This window comes from Pseudonaja textilis, chromosome 1, assembly GCF_049901715.1.
Source record: "Pseudonaja textilis isolate UNSWEBS1 chromosome 1, rPseTex1.2, whole genome shotgun sequence".
NCBI classification, from domain to species: Eukaryota; Metazoa; Chordata; class Lepidosauria; order Squamata; family Elapidae; genus Pseudonaja; species Pseudonaja textilis.
The window spans coordinates 83557198-83572435 of NC_141990.1; the positions used below are offsets into that span (position 1 = coordinate 83557198).

General features: G+C 36.4%; 1 protein-coding gene across 1 annotated transcript in view; it reads right to left on the minus strand.

Annotated features, from left to right (window-relative positions):
• Nucleotides 1-15238, minus strand: part of GRM1 (glutamate metabotropic receptor 1) — a 211197-nt gene that overhangs the window by 48800 nt on the left and 147159 nt on the right. The window contains exon 5 of the mRNA XM_026705629.2: nt 5681-5927. Coding sequence (XP_026561414.1) covers nt 5681-5927 — 247 coding nt within the window. The remainder of the gene's footprint in view (nt 1-5680; nt 5928-15238) is intronic.

The window sequence follows — 15238 nt, forward strand, 5'->3', positions numbered from 1 at the left end:
CACCAGAATGTTTCCTTCCTGCCTTCCTTACATGATTGGGCCATTAATCTCTTATAACAACCTGTTCTCCGAACTGCTTAGAATGTTAACAACCAGTTCTAGTGAATAGGTGTGAACCGGTAGAATCCCACCCCTGCCAGTGCCCAACCAGTCACTTCTCCCACCTACTCGCCAGGTAAAGGAAGCAACCCTCCAGTCAACTTCCTTTTCCTTGTCCGGTTAGGAAGAGCTGGTGGGCTGGTTGAAGCCTTCTGGAGGCAGGATGTAGCCCATGAGTGGTGGTTTGGAGACCTCTGGCCTAGAAGAATGCCATGGTTGAGCATTATGAATACTGTAGATAGTATCAAACTTTGCTCCTTCAGGATTATTGCAAGTAGTTGCATTGTAATACTGTCAAGCCACTTTATTTATTCAATGTCACATACAGAATTATTCAATGTCACATACAGAATTATTCAATGTCACATACAGAATTATTCCAAATTCTGTATGTGACTTCTCACTTTATTTAATAAAAAGGTGTACATACAGTATTTTATTAAGAAAGGTTAATAATATGAGGGGGCGGAGGGAGACAGAGAGAGAGAGACACAGAGAGAGATAGGAGAGAGAGATGAGAGAGCTGTAGATAGATAGAGAGAGAGAGATAGAAAGATAGAGAGATAGAAAGATGAGAGAGGGAGCCAGAGAGACAGACAGACAGACAGACAGACAGACAGACACACACACACACACAGAGAGAGAGAGAGAGAGAGAGAGAGAGAGAGAGAGAGAGAGAGAGAGAGAGAGAGAGAGAAAGAGAAAGAATTTTAAACTGCACTGAAAAGTTCAGACCTTGGTATATATTAGCCCTGATGTGCTAGGCAGAGTATTATAGACCCGAGTTCAATAGTCTAATATTGATCCACTTCAACAAATTAAATGACCCACTTGTAACCCAGGACAATTAATTCTGCTGATGCTCCTATAAAAACACCAGCATAATCAGCAGAGCTTCACTCATGCCTCATCTTTCTCCTTCAAGCAAAAAAAAAAAAAAAAAAGACACCCATGAATTAAGTCTTTGGTTCTACTGGCAAAAAGATGCTATGTTTGAAATATTTCTTAATTATAAAGTGTCAAAGTGGCACTAGAAGTATTCACTTACATTGAATACTAGATAGTAGAAAGAATAGATAACCAAAATGTGGAGTGAAACTATTAGGCATCACAAAAGACAGAATGAAGGTCTAAAAATGACAAAATGCTGTAGCAAATGAGAAGTTTTGAACTTGCCACTGATAAAAATATATTTAGAATAGAATATTCTGGTGTAATGCATGATATTAATGGGGACTCAGAGAAGAATCTTGACAGAAGTTGTTAAGCTATGAGCAGACAAGTAGAAGGTGCTTTTGTTCCTTAAAGGTGCTTTTTCAAAAGGCAACTGGACTTTTCTTTGCCTATTCAAGTGACCCTGAGGGCATAGATATACCCCCAAGTGGTCTCAGTGGTTCTCAGAAAGAATGCTAATGACCAGATGACTGCAAGGAATATAAATCCTTCCATTCTGAACTATTCAGTCAGACCTGAATAGGCTTCTTGGATGAGAAGTGAAAAGTCTTCAAGGAAAAACAAAAGTCCAGTTGCCTTTTGAAAAAAACCACCTTTGGGACAATCATGACTTGGATGACTGAGAATCTCTATAGACATTGAGTATGTTTCTGTAGGGATCTGGACTGCAGACTATTTCAAGATTGGGGGAAGCACCCCTAAACTAAGGCAAGAAGCAATCTCATTATGTTAGAATGGGTGAAAGATAAACAATTCAACCAGAGAAGATTCCAGCAATTACATGAATATTCAGGGTCATTTTTAAAAACAGTCATCCACGACAGTGAATCTTCCCACCTGCTTATGGCTGCAACTGGGGAATTAATCAAAAGTGGTAAAATGTGTTCAAGGTCACCAAGACACCTAGGATTCCTACAAATGACATTGCTGGAGCAAGAAGCAACTTTAGCCTGTGAACCTTTGATTTCAAAGAAAGTGCAATACAAGAAGCATTACAATTCATTCTATCCATTCCACGCACCTTTTGGAGTTTCCTTTTCTTTGAAACCAGGAGTGTTTAAACAAAATGTGTGAACAGAAAACCATTGGACTTCTGACCTATGTCATCCACTGTGATTCAACTTTTCATTGTATATAATTAAATAATTCAAAGCATTTCTTTTAAGGAATTTTTGAACAAAGGCTTCCTAAAACTTGTTCCATTCTTGCTTCTTTTCAACTGTGCAAAATGGGAAAGCACAAAATACACACATTTTCTCTGTCTGGAGACAAGGCAAGATAGTGCCCTGGTCATATTATAGACAGAAGTAAACAGGCCTGCTAATTTAATTCAGGTTCAGTATTGGTGATTGGAGAAGCAAGCAGGTTTGAGGGGGGAATATAAACATTTCAGATGCCTAGAAATCTTAATAATAATAGCAATAGCACTTTGACTTATATACTGCTTCACAGCCCTCTCTAAGCAGTGTACAGAGTCAGCATATTGCCCCCAACAATCTGAGTCCTCATTTTACCCACCTCAGAAGGATGGAAGGCTGAGTAAACCTTGAGTCTGGTGAGGGCAGCCAGCAGTCAGCAGAAGTAGCCTGCAAAACTAACCACTATGCCACTATGGCTCTAATAGCTGGTGACTTGGGACTTTTTCCAAGCCAAAATACAAAGCACTGACTTTTCAAGTTCCTCATAAAGTAGATTGGGGACCTTGATATTTAAAAAACTAGTCACTCCTGTATGAATCTAGCAAGTGATATCATCTTCAGAAGATGTTTTCTCTAAATGTCCCTGAAGTGAAAGCAGGCTGTTATCAGGGACAAAAATATGTTTATTTGATGACAGCCTTGCCAGGTTTAGTCACTAACTTAAATCAAATCTCTTTGTTACCACACATTTGTGGTATACATATATTCTGAGGTTTTCGCAGGTATTTGTATGTGGATCTTTGGTTATTCGGGTTTTCTCACGTGTAAAATTGTATCTAGGCAATGTTTCAATGAAGTCTCATTCATCATCTTCAGGCTTGTGTCTTTGACTTTGTGCTTCTCAGAGTAATGTGAACTACTATATATATATTTGTAGTTTTTCACGGGTACAGGTATGTAGCTCTAGGTGTGTTCGGGTCTTTTCCCATGTAAGATTAACAGTATCTTGCCAACATTTTGGTGAGGTCCCACTCACCATCCTCAGGCTGGTGCTTTAGGTTTCGTGCCAGTGCAAGCAGTGTGTGATCGGAGCTGCCATCTCTCTATAAATACTGGTGGCGGGGGCTGGTGTACTGGGCTGGTTGGCTGCGCTGCTGCCTCTTGATTGGTTGATGGAGTTGATGTTGATATAATGGGCTGTGTGATGGCCTTGTAAGTTTTGTTGTGGAGATATCCTGGATCCACACACCATTATTGTGCGTTGAAAAGAAGAAAACACACACCAACCGCTACCTCAATGCCCAATCCCACCACCACCCAGCATAGATAAACTCCATGGCTAAAACACTAATTGCCAGAACCAAACGCCTGGCAGACAAGACACACATAAAGACTGAACTATGCACCCTGACTAAAGTACTGACAGCCAATGGCTTCCACAAAAGCAAAATCACCGACTTGATCCACAAAAACACACTGAGACATAATGGAGACCCAGAAGATGAACAGACCTATGGAACAGCTGTCCTGCCCTACATAAGAGGTACTACAGACAAAATCAGTAAGATACTACACAGACATCACATCAAGACTGCCTTCAAAACAGACAGATAAATAGTAGCCATCCTTAGAAACCCCAAAGATAAAATTGACCGGGAAAAGCAAGGAATATACGAAGTCCCCTGTGTATCATGCCCAGCCACATACTTTGGACAGACTAATAGAAGAATAAGTACCCACCTGGATGAACACAAAAATGCAGTCAAAAAGCTGGAACACACTTCCTCACTAGTCCAACACATGGAAGCCACAGGTCATAGCATCAACTTCAATGGCACCAAAACCCTAGCCACCATAGAAAACCCTAGCCACAGAATCATCAGAGAAGCCATAGAGATTGCAAAAAGACCAGAAAGCATGAATAGAAGAGATGATTTCACCAGACTGTCAATCATTTGGAAGTCTGCACTCACAAACAAAAAAATATCCACACCACTAGCCAGACAAGCACCTGGGCACAAACAGATCCCCCCAATACCTCCAACTCAAACACACCCCAAGCAGGCACCCAGATGAAACCTAGCTTCCTAACTAATGATAGCCATCCATTTACACAGAGCCAAGCTGCACTAAAGGCCTCCAATAAAGTAACACAATGTTGCCAGCCAATCAAGATACAAAAAGAGCCAAAAAACAGACAGAAGATATTAGAAACACCAATCAAGCAGAACACAGCAAACTCCAAGACCAATAAACACAGACCAAGACTCCCAACCAATCAGGATGAAGAAAAAACCATTCTGGCACAGCAATAGGCTGCCCCAAATTTATATCTGAAACCACTGTAAAAGTCTGACTCACAGATGAACACTATACAGAAGCCTGATGATGGCAGATGAGATTCTGCCGAAACATTGCTACAACTTTAAAAGCACAACTACAATGACGTGGGAAAATACCCAAACAAAGCTGAATGCCATATATATATATATATATATTTGTTTTCTGAGGTTTTCGCGGGTATTTGTATGTGGATCTTTGGTTATTTGGGTTTTCTCCCCTGTAAAATTGGAAGTATCTAGGCAACGTTTCGATGAAGTCTCATTCATCATCTTCAGCTTGTGTCTTCGGCTCTGTGCTTCTCAGAGTTCTCAGAATTCTCAACTCTGAGAAGCACAGAGCCGAAGACACAAGCCTGAAGATGATGAATGAGACTTCATCGAAACGCTGCTCCTAGATACTTCCAATTTTATGCGGGAAATAACCCGAATAACCAAAGATACACACATACACACACACACACACATGATCATAACGGTGATGATGTTTGTATGATTGTATGTTAACACCTTGGACACCTAGAGAGCAGACTGCTCAACATAGAAAGGAAATGTTTGATATAAAACAATAAAAAATAAATAAAAATATCTCGGCTCATGCTTTCAGTAAAAGGTTATAATGTATACACTAGCTTCATTTATCATCTGGGATTTTATTAAGGATATCTAAAAGATGACCGTGGGCTCTTTTTGCTATTTATAGTCAATTCAGATTTGGGGATAAAAGAAGATATCCCTGCTAGCTTCTTTGTGAAATTTCCCTCCTTAATTTGAAATATACATATGGTTTGCTTTAATAAGATTGAAAAGAATGGATGAATGAAGCAAATGACTTCAGAGATACAACCAGCCAATTCACCTCTGTACTTCACTGACATTAGTGAACTAGTATAGCTCCTCTATCCTGTTTTCTTTCTGAAAGGACATGTCAGGCCTTGTAAGACCATCTTGAGTTGAGTCTTGTTGTGAGACAAGCAGAGAATAAACCCTTATTGCCCACAAAGTATGCTTGTTACAGATCTTCTTTACTAATTTTAATGATCTTCCTGGAATGTTCTTATATATACTACAAATAGAATCTAGTAGAAGAAACACAGACATTTATGTTCAGACTTATAAGGTGTATAAACAACAATGCTCTTATAGTACCTTCCAGGAGCATCTCCATTTTCATCAATCCGCACTTCTTCTCCTGAGACTCCAGTGAATGATGAATTTAGGAGAGACTCCAAAAGTTTGCTTCCATCAATTGGCTTCATAGCATCGCAAAGTCCAACGTGTCCCGGGCAAAGGGCATGATGCATATTTTGTAAGCCATGAGCCATAGCATAGATTGCATTGATAACAAAACCCATTTTACTGTCTTGGACATAGTTTTCTTCTAAGCTTTCATTGCCTGTAATCAGAAGACAAAGTATTATTTCCTAATTGAAAATGAAAGAAACTCTTTTCAGAATATTCTTCTGCAGTGATATCAGTATTTTAGACAGCCGGTAGTTTAAGAAAAATTTTAAAAATTCCACCATTGCTTCAAATACCCCACCACAAAATCCACAATTTTTAATCCTCATCTTATAACTGATCTTCAACATCTCTCACCAGTGGCTATCCTATTATTCAGCAGCATTTGAAATATGACAAGTTTCCTTTCTCTACTCTAAAACAATATGGGACAATGTATTTTCCAAAATAGTTCTGGAGGCTGTTGCATAGTATCAAAATTTATGGGAGTGATGCACCAGTAAAAATGATACATTTATTTATTTTACATTTTGAATATTGAGAACATTAGTTAATGTCTTCCTAACAATGGCAGAGATTTCCTCATTCTAAAATCATGCAAAGTGTAGCTTGTAGTGATGAAGGTGGTAGTTTTATTGATTTGTGGTATGACTTTTGATGACCCCCGCCCCCAAGTAATTCTGGCTAGAAAATAAAACCAACAACCAGAGAAGTGGTATTGCAAAACATGGGTGATCTTGACCAATAAGAACTCTTTTCTCTGAGTTTCTTAAAGGCTCCATACCAGAGGGGGTATTCAGCAGGTTCCGACCAGTTCTGGAGAACCAGTAGCAGAAATTTTGAGTAGTTCAGAGAACTGGCAAATACCACCTCTGACCACGCCCTGCCCCCATCTATTTTCTGCCTCCTGAGTCCCAGCTGATCAGCTGGGTCTTCTTTTGTTGCCCTGCACAGGAATGGAGCTGGAAAGCAGGTTAGTGGGATGGGGAGAGAATGGGGATTTTGCAGTAACCTTCCCCCAGAAGGAACCAGTAGTAAAATTTTTTGAATCCCACCACTACTCCATACTAATAAACAGTAAAATATTAAAGTACAATTAAAACAGAAACACCCAACATCCAGTCTGCCACTGTAAGAAAAAGAGCTCATCTACTCATATAATTTAAGGGAAAGTCCACAAAGCAGAAGGAATTTCAAAGGTTCAAGATTTGGGATTCAAAAAATCAAATCATCATAATAAAGCATCAGCATTTTCTGTACCTGTTACTGCCATCTAGTGGACATCTCTATTTTTGAAAAACAAATACAGCATCTGGCGCAATTGGGAATTTGGGGAGTAATTTCAGAGGTGAAGAGTTATTAACAAACGCAAAGGGATGGAGGGCTGAGCTGGCATTGCGGCGGTACAGCATGCGATCTTTAAGCTCTAAGATCGCTGCTGATATCTCTGTTGCAGGATGGTCCCAACAGACCTAAACCGTCCCATAGAGATGGTGACTGAGGAGGGCACATCCTCTTGATCCCAGGGACATCGCAAAGTCCCTGGCAGATCCAGGAGAAGCCCCTTTTTCCCCGCAGTGGAGAGGCAGCCATTAAAGCTGCTGAAGCTGGGACAGCTTCAGAACGGAAGAAAGCTGGAAAGAAAGTGTGTCAGTTTGGTGAGATAATTTTCTACTTATTTTTTTCTGGAGAGAACACCCTAAAAGACTAAAAATTAAATTTAAAACTGAAGATAAAAGTGCTTAAGCAGCGAGATTAAGCACAAATTAAACCTGAAGTTTTTTCTTTCTTTTTATTGGAACTTTGGATTTTGGTAAAACTTTTCAATTTTTCAACTGGACTGGTCTTTCCTTTTTAATTTTAATTTTTTCCTTTCAAAATAACTCTTTGGAAAAGTTTTTTTTCTCTTGTTATTTCTCTTTAATAATTTTAGATTCTTTTTATTTTTTTATTCCTGGTTTTAATATTAGAGGGAAAGGGAAAGGAAAGGGAAATAAGTAGCCCTGCCACCTGGAGGCTTGGATACATTGTTTTCCTTCCTTTCTTTTTTGTTGATACATTTGCTGTTACATTCAAGGACTCTGTGCTTTTCGTTGAAAAGATAGTGGGAAGAGCATGTAGATTGTTTGCAGGTGCTCTTCTGTGGAACTACTGATAGCTGGAGTCTGGATTTGAAATTGAAGAAAGAAGATTGAAGTGATCTTGAAAAGAGAACTGGAAATTTTGTTATTTGATTTAGTAAAGAGCCTCGAACATATAGTGGCAGTGCTTTGCTTACTGACAGAATTGCATTTTCTCTTTCCCTTTTTTTCCTACTCCCCCCACAAATTGGATTTTTGTATTTGGACTTGAGTCCTTTGATGCAGGAATAAGACCACATTTTTCCCTCCCTCCTCCCTTTGTTCTACCTTTTTAGCAAGGGTTTTAAATTTTTTTCCTATTTTTTTTCCATCCTTTTTCTATTTTTCATTTTTTTCCTTTTTCCCCCCTTTTTTTCTACATAATTGGAACCAATTGTATTAAGGTATTCAAGTGCCTGAATATTTTTTCTCTTCCCTTTTTAATTTTTTTTTTTTTTAAACTGGAGTGGCAGTTGGCTGCTCTTGCTTTTTCTCCTCAATTTTCCTATTAAGCATTCTAAGATGAGCAGAAAGATACCAGCCTCAGCTTCTTCAATCCCAACTTCTTCCTATTCACCATCTGGAGGACAATGATCAATACAGGTGATGTTACAACAAGAGAAGGAGAAAGAAGTGACACTGCAGATGATTATGCAAGGAATTCAAAAGATACAAGAAAAAACAGATAATATTGAAAAGAAAATGGAGAATATTGAGCAAAGAACTGAAAAGACAGATGAGAAAATTGAAAATATTCAACAGATGATGATGCAATATGAGGACAGAATCAAGAAAATTGAAGAACAAGATGTACAAAGAGATAAGAAGATTGGAGATATGGATATCCAATTGAGTGAAGTGGAAAGAGATAAGGGCAGATCTCTGCAATCATTGGGATGGGAATTGATAGATCAAAATTCTATCTTAGATTTCAAAATATAAAAGAAGAAAAGGGTGAAAACCTTGCTGAAATGATGACAAAAATCCTGGCAGAAGCATTAGAGGTAACTAAAGAGAAGATGATGGATAGAATGGATGAGGTTTTTCATGTCTATACAAGATATGCAATGAGAAATAAATTGCCAAGAGAAGTTCATATCAGATTTATTAAGAAAATAATTAAATCACAAATACTGCAGGCAGCAAGAGAAAAAACACTAAAGTACAAAGATAAAGAAATAGTGGTACTGAAACAGGTACCAAGAAGAGTGAGAGAGATAAGAAGATAATATTTATTCCTGACCAAAGAGTTAAGAGAGGAATAAATTACAAATGGCTGATACCAGAAGGTCTCATCTTTACCTGGCAGGAACAAAGACACAGAATTGATACAGTTGAAAAAGCTGAGTTATTCTATCTGGAATATTTCAGAGGAAGGGAGGAAGATACAAGAAAAGAAGAATTGTTAATTGAATTTCAAGAGGAATGTATAGCAGTAATTGAAAAAGAAGAAGGAGTCGTAGGTGGTATACCCAGAGAGCAATGAGAACCAAGATCTACTAGAGCAACAAATCCTTCTTATAAAGTCTAAAATGGATGAGAGAAAACTGATTACAATTAATATAAATGGACTTAATTCAGCTATTAAAAGAAGAAAAATATTTCATAAGTTAGAGAAATTAAAATTTGATATAATCTGCCTATAAGAAGTACATATTAAAAAACAATATGATTATATATTGAAACAACAAAAATTAGGGAAATTATTTACAGCGTTGACACAGTGTAAAAGGAGAGGAGTGGTGTTATACATTAGAGATACAATCCCTGTGGAATAAATATATACAGATGATGACAGAAGGATTTTGATGATGGAGATAACAGACAATAATCTAAAAATACTTGTAATAGCAATTTATGCTCCAAATGATAATCAAGAAGATTTTTACAGGAAATTACATCAAAAAATAATTGAACTGGACTATGCTAATATCTGTCTGATGGGAGATTTTAATGGAATAATAAATGACAAATTGGACTATAAAACACAAAAACAGCAAAGAAAGCTAGAAAGACATTGCCAAAATCCTTCTTTCAAATGGTAGATGAGATAAACTTAAAAGATGCATGGAGAGAGAGAAATGTGGAAAATAAACAATATACCGTTTATTCAAATAGATATGTATCATGGTCTAGAATAGATATGATATGGATATCAACAGAATTGCTTTCTAACACACAAGACATTGAAATAAAAGCAAGTACCTGGGCAGATCACAATCCAATAACACTTGTATGGAAAGGACAAAAAAGGAGATCTAGATGGACTTTAAATAATATGATATTAAAGGAAAAAGACTTTAAACAGAAAATTGAGAGAGAATTGACTTTTTTCTTTAAAGAAAATACAAAAGAGGATATTGGACATGATGAAGGCTTATACAAGAGGCTTGATAATGGACTATATAAGGAAAAGAAATATAAACAGAAAAAAACCTTTAAAATATTGGAAGATGACTACAAGAAGTTTGAAAAAGAACTACAGAAATTTCCACAAAAAAAGGACATTAAAATTAAAATGGACATAACTAAACATAAAATGGGGCTAATGAAAAAAGAAGAAATAGCACAAAAAATTAAAAATGCTAAGCAGAACTATTTGAAGATGCAAACAAACCAGGCAGATGACTAGCATATAAACTGAGAAAGGAAAGAGACTCGAGAAGGACAAATCAATTGATAAATGAACAAGAACATGTATGCTATGGAAATGCAGAGAAGAAAAAAATTATTCAAGATTATTATGGAAAACTGTACCATCAAGAGTATGTTCAGGAAGAAAAAATTCAACAATACTTACAGGAAGCAAATTTGCCTCAGATACCCAAAGATATTGAAATAATGTTAGAAAGTAACATAACAATGATGGAATTAACAGAAGCTTTTAAAAAGCAAAACATTGGGAAAGCACCAGGTCTAGACAGTTTGGATTTTATAAGACATTCCAGGAAACATTGAATCTTCACTTATTAGAAGTTATCAATGAGGTTATGGCAAAGAAGAGAATACCCAAAACATGGTCAGAAGCATATATCACACTTGTACCGAAGGAGGACACAGACCCACAGCAAGTTAAAAACTACAGACCAATATCCCCATTAAATTCAGATTATAAATTTTTTGCTTCAATTCTAGTAGAAAGACTGAAAAGATACTTAAACAATTTTATTCACCCTAATCAAAATGGATTTCTGCCAAAGAGACAGATTAAAGATAATATGAGAATAATTTTAGATACACTGGAATACTATGAAAAATACGTCCTGAAAAACAAATGGCTCTGATGTTTTTAGATGCACAAAAAGCTTTTGATAATGTGAATTGGCATTTTATGCTGTTACAATTGGACCAAATGGGCTTTGGTAAAAAATTTAATCAAGCCATAGAAACGACATATCATAAACAAACTTCAAAGGTTATGATAAATGGAGAGTTAACAGACTTTATAGATATAAGAAAAGAGACTAGACAAGGCTGTCCACTGTCACCTCTGTTGTTTGTGTTAACACTGGAAGTGCTGAATAGGAACATCAGAGAAGAAAAAGAAATAAAAGGAATGAAAATTTAAAAAGAAGAGTATAAATTACAAGCTTTTTTAGATGACCTGGTATTTATATTAGAGGATCCATTGGAGTCAGCACCTAAACTAATAGAAAAGATAGAAGAGTATGGGAAAGTAGCAGGTTTGAAACTAAATAAAGATAAAACAAAGATTTTAGCAAAGAACATGTTAGTAAGACAAAAGAAAGAATTGGAGGAAGTTTGGGGGATCCAGGTTACAAATAAGGTTAAGTATTTAGGGATACACATAACACCAAGATGTAGCACGCTTAAGGAGGATAGTTATCTTAAACAACAGATTGTGACAGACTTGATAAAATGGGAAAATTTACAATTATCACTGATTGGGAGAATATCTACAATTAAAATGAATGTATTGCCTAGAATCTTGTACTTATTCCAGGCAATTCCAACTAGATTAGGGAAAGCATTTTTTGAAGATTTAAACAAAATAGTGCTAAAATACATTTGGCAGGGGAAGAAAGCGAGAATAAAACTTAAATTGCTACAAGATGCAAGAATAAGAGGAGGATTTGCTTTGCCCAATTGGGAATTATACTACCAAGCAATGAGTCTGATGTGGGTAAAGGAGTGGATAACACTAAGGAATACTAGACTTTTGAATTTAGAAGGACATGACCTGCTGTTAGGGTGGCATGCCTTCCTCTGGTATAAGGGAACTAAAACGCAGGGGTATTTTAGAAGACATTATATTCGAGAAGCATTGTTTCTAAACTGGGAGAAGATAAAAAAGCAATATTAATTAAAAATTCCACTATGGTTATCCACTATTGAAGCTTTTTCTGATCCAATAATATATAAAAAGGAACAAACAGTTAGATATGGTGAGATATTGAATGAAAAGGGTGAACTTAAATCTATGCAAGCATTGGAAGAACAAGGTGTAAAAATGAATTAGTTTTCATATTTGCAAATACAATTTAGATTTGATAAAGATGTTAAAACAGAAGATACCTATGATAAGTTGACCGATTTAGATAAAATTTTGACAGGTACTGATGAAAAAGTAATAAAAAAACTTTATGGACATTTGCTAGAGTTTAAATTAGAGGAAGAACAAGTAAAAGAAACAATGATTGTGTGGGGGAAAAATTTTGGATATGGGATTGGCTTAGATACATGGCAAAAATTGTGGTCTCAAAATTATAAAATGGCAATGTCAACTGCATATAAAGAACATTTGTATAAGATGTTTTACAGGTGGCACTTACCCCCAACAAGAATTGTGAGGATGTTCAAGAATAAATCGGATAAATGTTGGAAATGTCATCAGATACCTGGTTCATATTACCACATGTGGTGGACATGCTCGGATGCAAAAAGATATTGGACTATAATCCACACATGGTTGGAAAAAATGATAAAACAACACATAGACTTTAAACCTGAGATATTTTTATTGGAAATTATACTGGAAATATATTGTAAAGAATTGAAATATTTGATTGTAAATGTTTTAACAGCAGCTAGGGTTGTATTTGTTAAGAATTGGAAAAATGAAAAAATACCTATGCAGGAGGAAATTATTAAGAAAATCATGGACTGTGCTGAAATGAGTAAATTGACATTTGAAATTAGAGAACAAGAGGATAAACAATTTTATATGATATGGGATTTATTTTATCAATGGTTAGATAAAAAGACATGGTAAAAAAATAGATTAGTAAGCCTTACAATAAAAGTTAATAGATTGATATAGATTACAATATAAAATATATAACCATTGGATGAATGTATAAGATTAAATCATAATGAAAATTAGAATATCTTGTATAAAATGATGGAAAAATTAGTCAAATGAATGTTTAATCATTGATATTACATAAGCACAAGCTAGATTAATAAAGTGAGAATTTATATAACTTGTGAGTAATGGTAAAAAAAAGGATTGCACAAAAGATTGTAACCAACTGACACACTGTATGTATATAATTGAAAGAGGGTTTTAAGTTTTTATGTTTTATTTGTATGTTTGTTGTAAAAAATAAAAACTTTATTTAAAAAAACAAACAAATCCAAAGGTGGTTTTCAAAAGGTAACTGGACCTTCTTCATTGATGGGATTCAATATTTTTACTACTGGTTCTGTGGGTGTGGCTTGGTGGGTGTGGCAGGGGAAGGATACTGTAAAATCTCCATTCACACCCCACTCCCGAGGAAAGATACTATAAAATCTCCATTCCCTCCCCACTCCTGGGGGAAGGTTACTGCAAAATCCTATTCCCTCCCCACCCCACTAATCTGTTTTCCAGTTCCCTTCTCCTATGCAGGGCAACAAAGAAGACCCAGCCGATCAGCTGGGACTCGGGAGGCAGAGAATGGGCAGGGCCAGTCAGCAGTGGTATTCCGAACTAGTCAAAATTTCTGCTACCGGTTTGCTGAACTAGTCAAAATTTCTGCTACCGGTTCTCCAGAACTGGTTAGAACCTGCTGAATACCACCTCTGACCTTCTTGGTTTTTACCTTGGGAACATTTTGCTTCTCATCCAAGAAGCTTCTTCAGTTCTGTTTCTTGGATGAGAAGTGAAACATGTTCAAGGAAAAAACCCAAGAAAGTCCAGTTGCCTTTTGGAAAACCACCTTTGGGATAACCATGACCTAGATGATTGAGAGTCTTCATAGCTATTAACAAAATGTGCTATTTTTGAATGAACCAGAAAATATCCGTTGGTAGCTGGTAAGTGTGAAGGGCTTCTGATGATATTATCAAAATGTGGGCAGGCTAGCAGAGGTCAAGATCATCTAAAAGGTGTCACGGTTATTTCACATCCATATGATTATGTGGATTGAGTAGCCAAGCCCATGCTCCTGAAATTGGTCATCCACTGGTTAAATTTTGGTTAGGGCCTGATGGTTCCATAGATTTTGGGATTTCCTTTCACCATGAACCAAATGTCCCAGATGAGTACATATCTTACATCGTACTACCACAGAAGAAGGCCTATTTGCTGTCTGCACTAGATGAGACACAAAGCTCTTGGCAAGCTCTCTGCATCTAAGAAGGAATCACATTTCAAATCTTAAAACTTGCCTTAAGAAAACTGTAGCTATGTTTTGGAGGTTGATATTTTGACCATTAGTCCCTTCAAAAAATCAATCATGCAAACTTAATTAAGCATTTCAGCATTCATAACTATGCCCAAATTATCTTGATCTGATCTTTCTGTGAGAAACCAGCTTGCAATGAAGCACTGTAGTATACTTCATTTGTCATTTTTGCAATTCAGAAAGTGATAGTTCTCCAGTGACCCAAATTGACACTAGAATGATACTGACTTCTTTATACAGTGCTGCAAAGATGAGATCAGATGCTGCTATGTCTGAGCCGTATTGCTTAGAAATTTCCCATGCAAATATCATATTTGTTCTTGTCAGAAGGATGCTTAAGTGGGAAATTACACGTAAATGATGGCATTACTCATGGATGTGGAATTTGCATATCAAGTGTAATGAGTCTGCCACCATATGATTGCTTCATAGAAGAACATATTCCATATAAAGTGACTGCATATAAACACATTTTAAGGGGAAAATGCATCAAGCATCTTTAGCACAAGAAAGTAAATTCACATGACTAAAAGGCCAAGAAGAGTTACAGCAAAGATGTTCAGCTAAGACAGAACCACTTGATCTTAAAATATTATCAGGCCTATCAAATAATAAAAGTCTAGGCCTAGCACAAATATATATTTATATTAGGCCTAGACTTTTATTATTAGTCCCAGTTGTTTATTATTAATACAATTCCTACTGTGGGTTAAGCA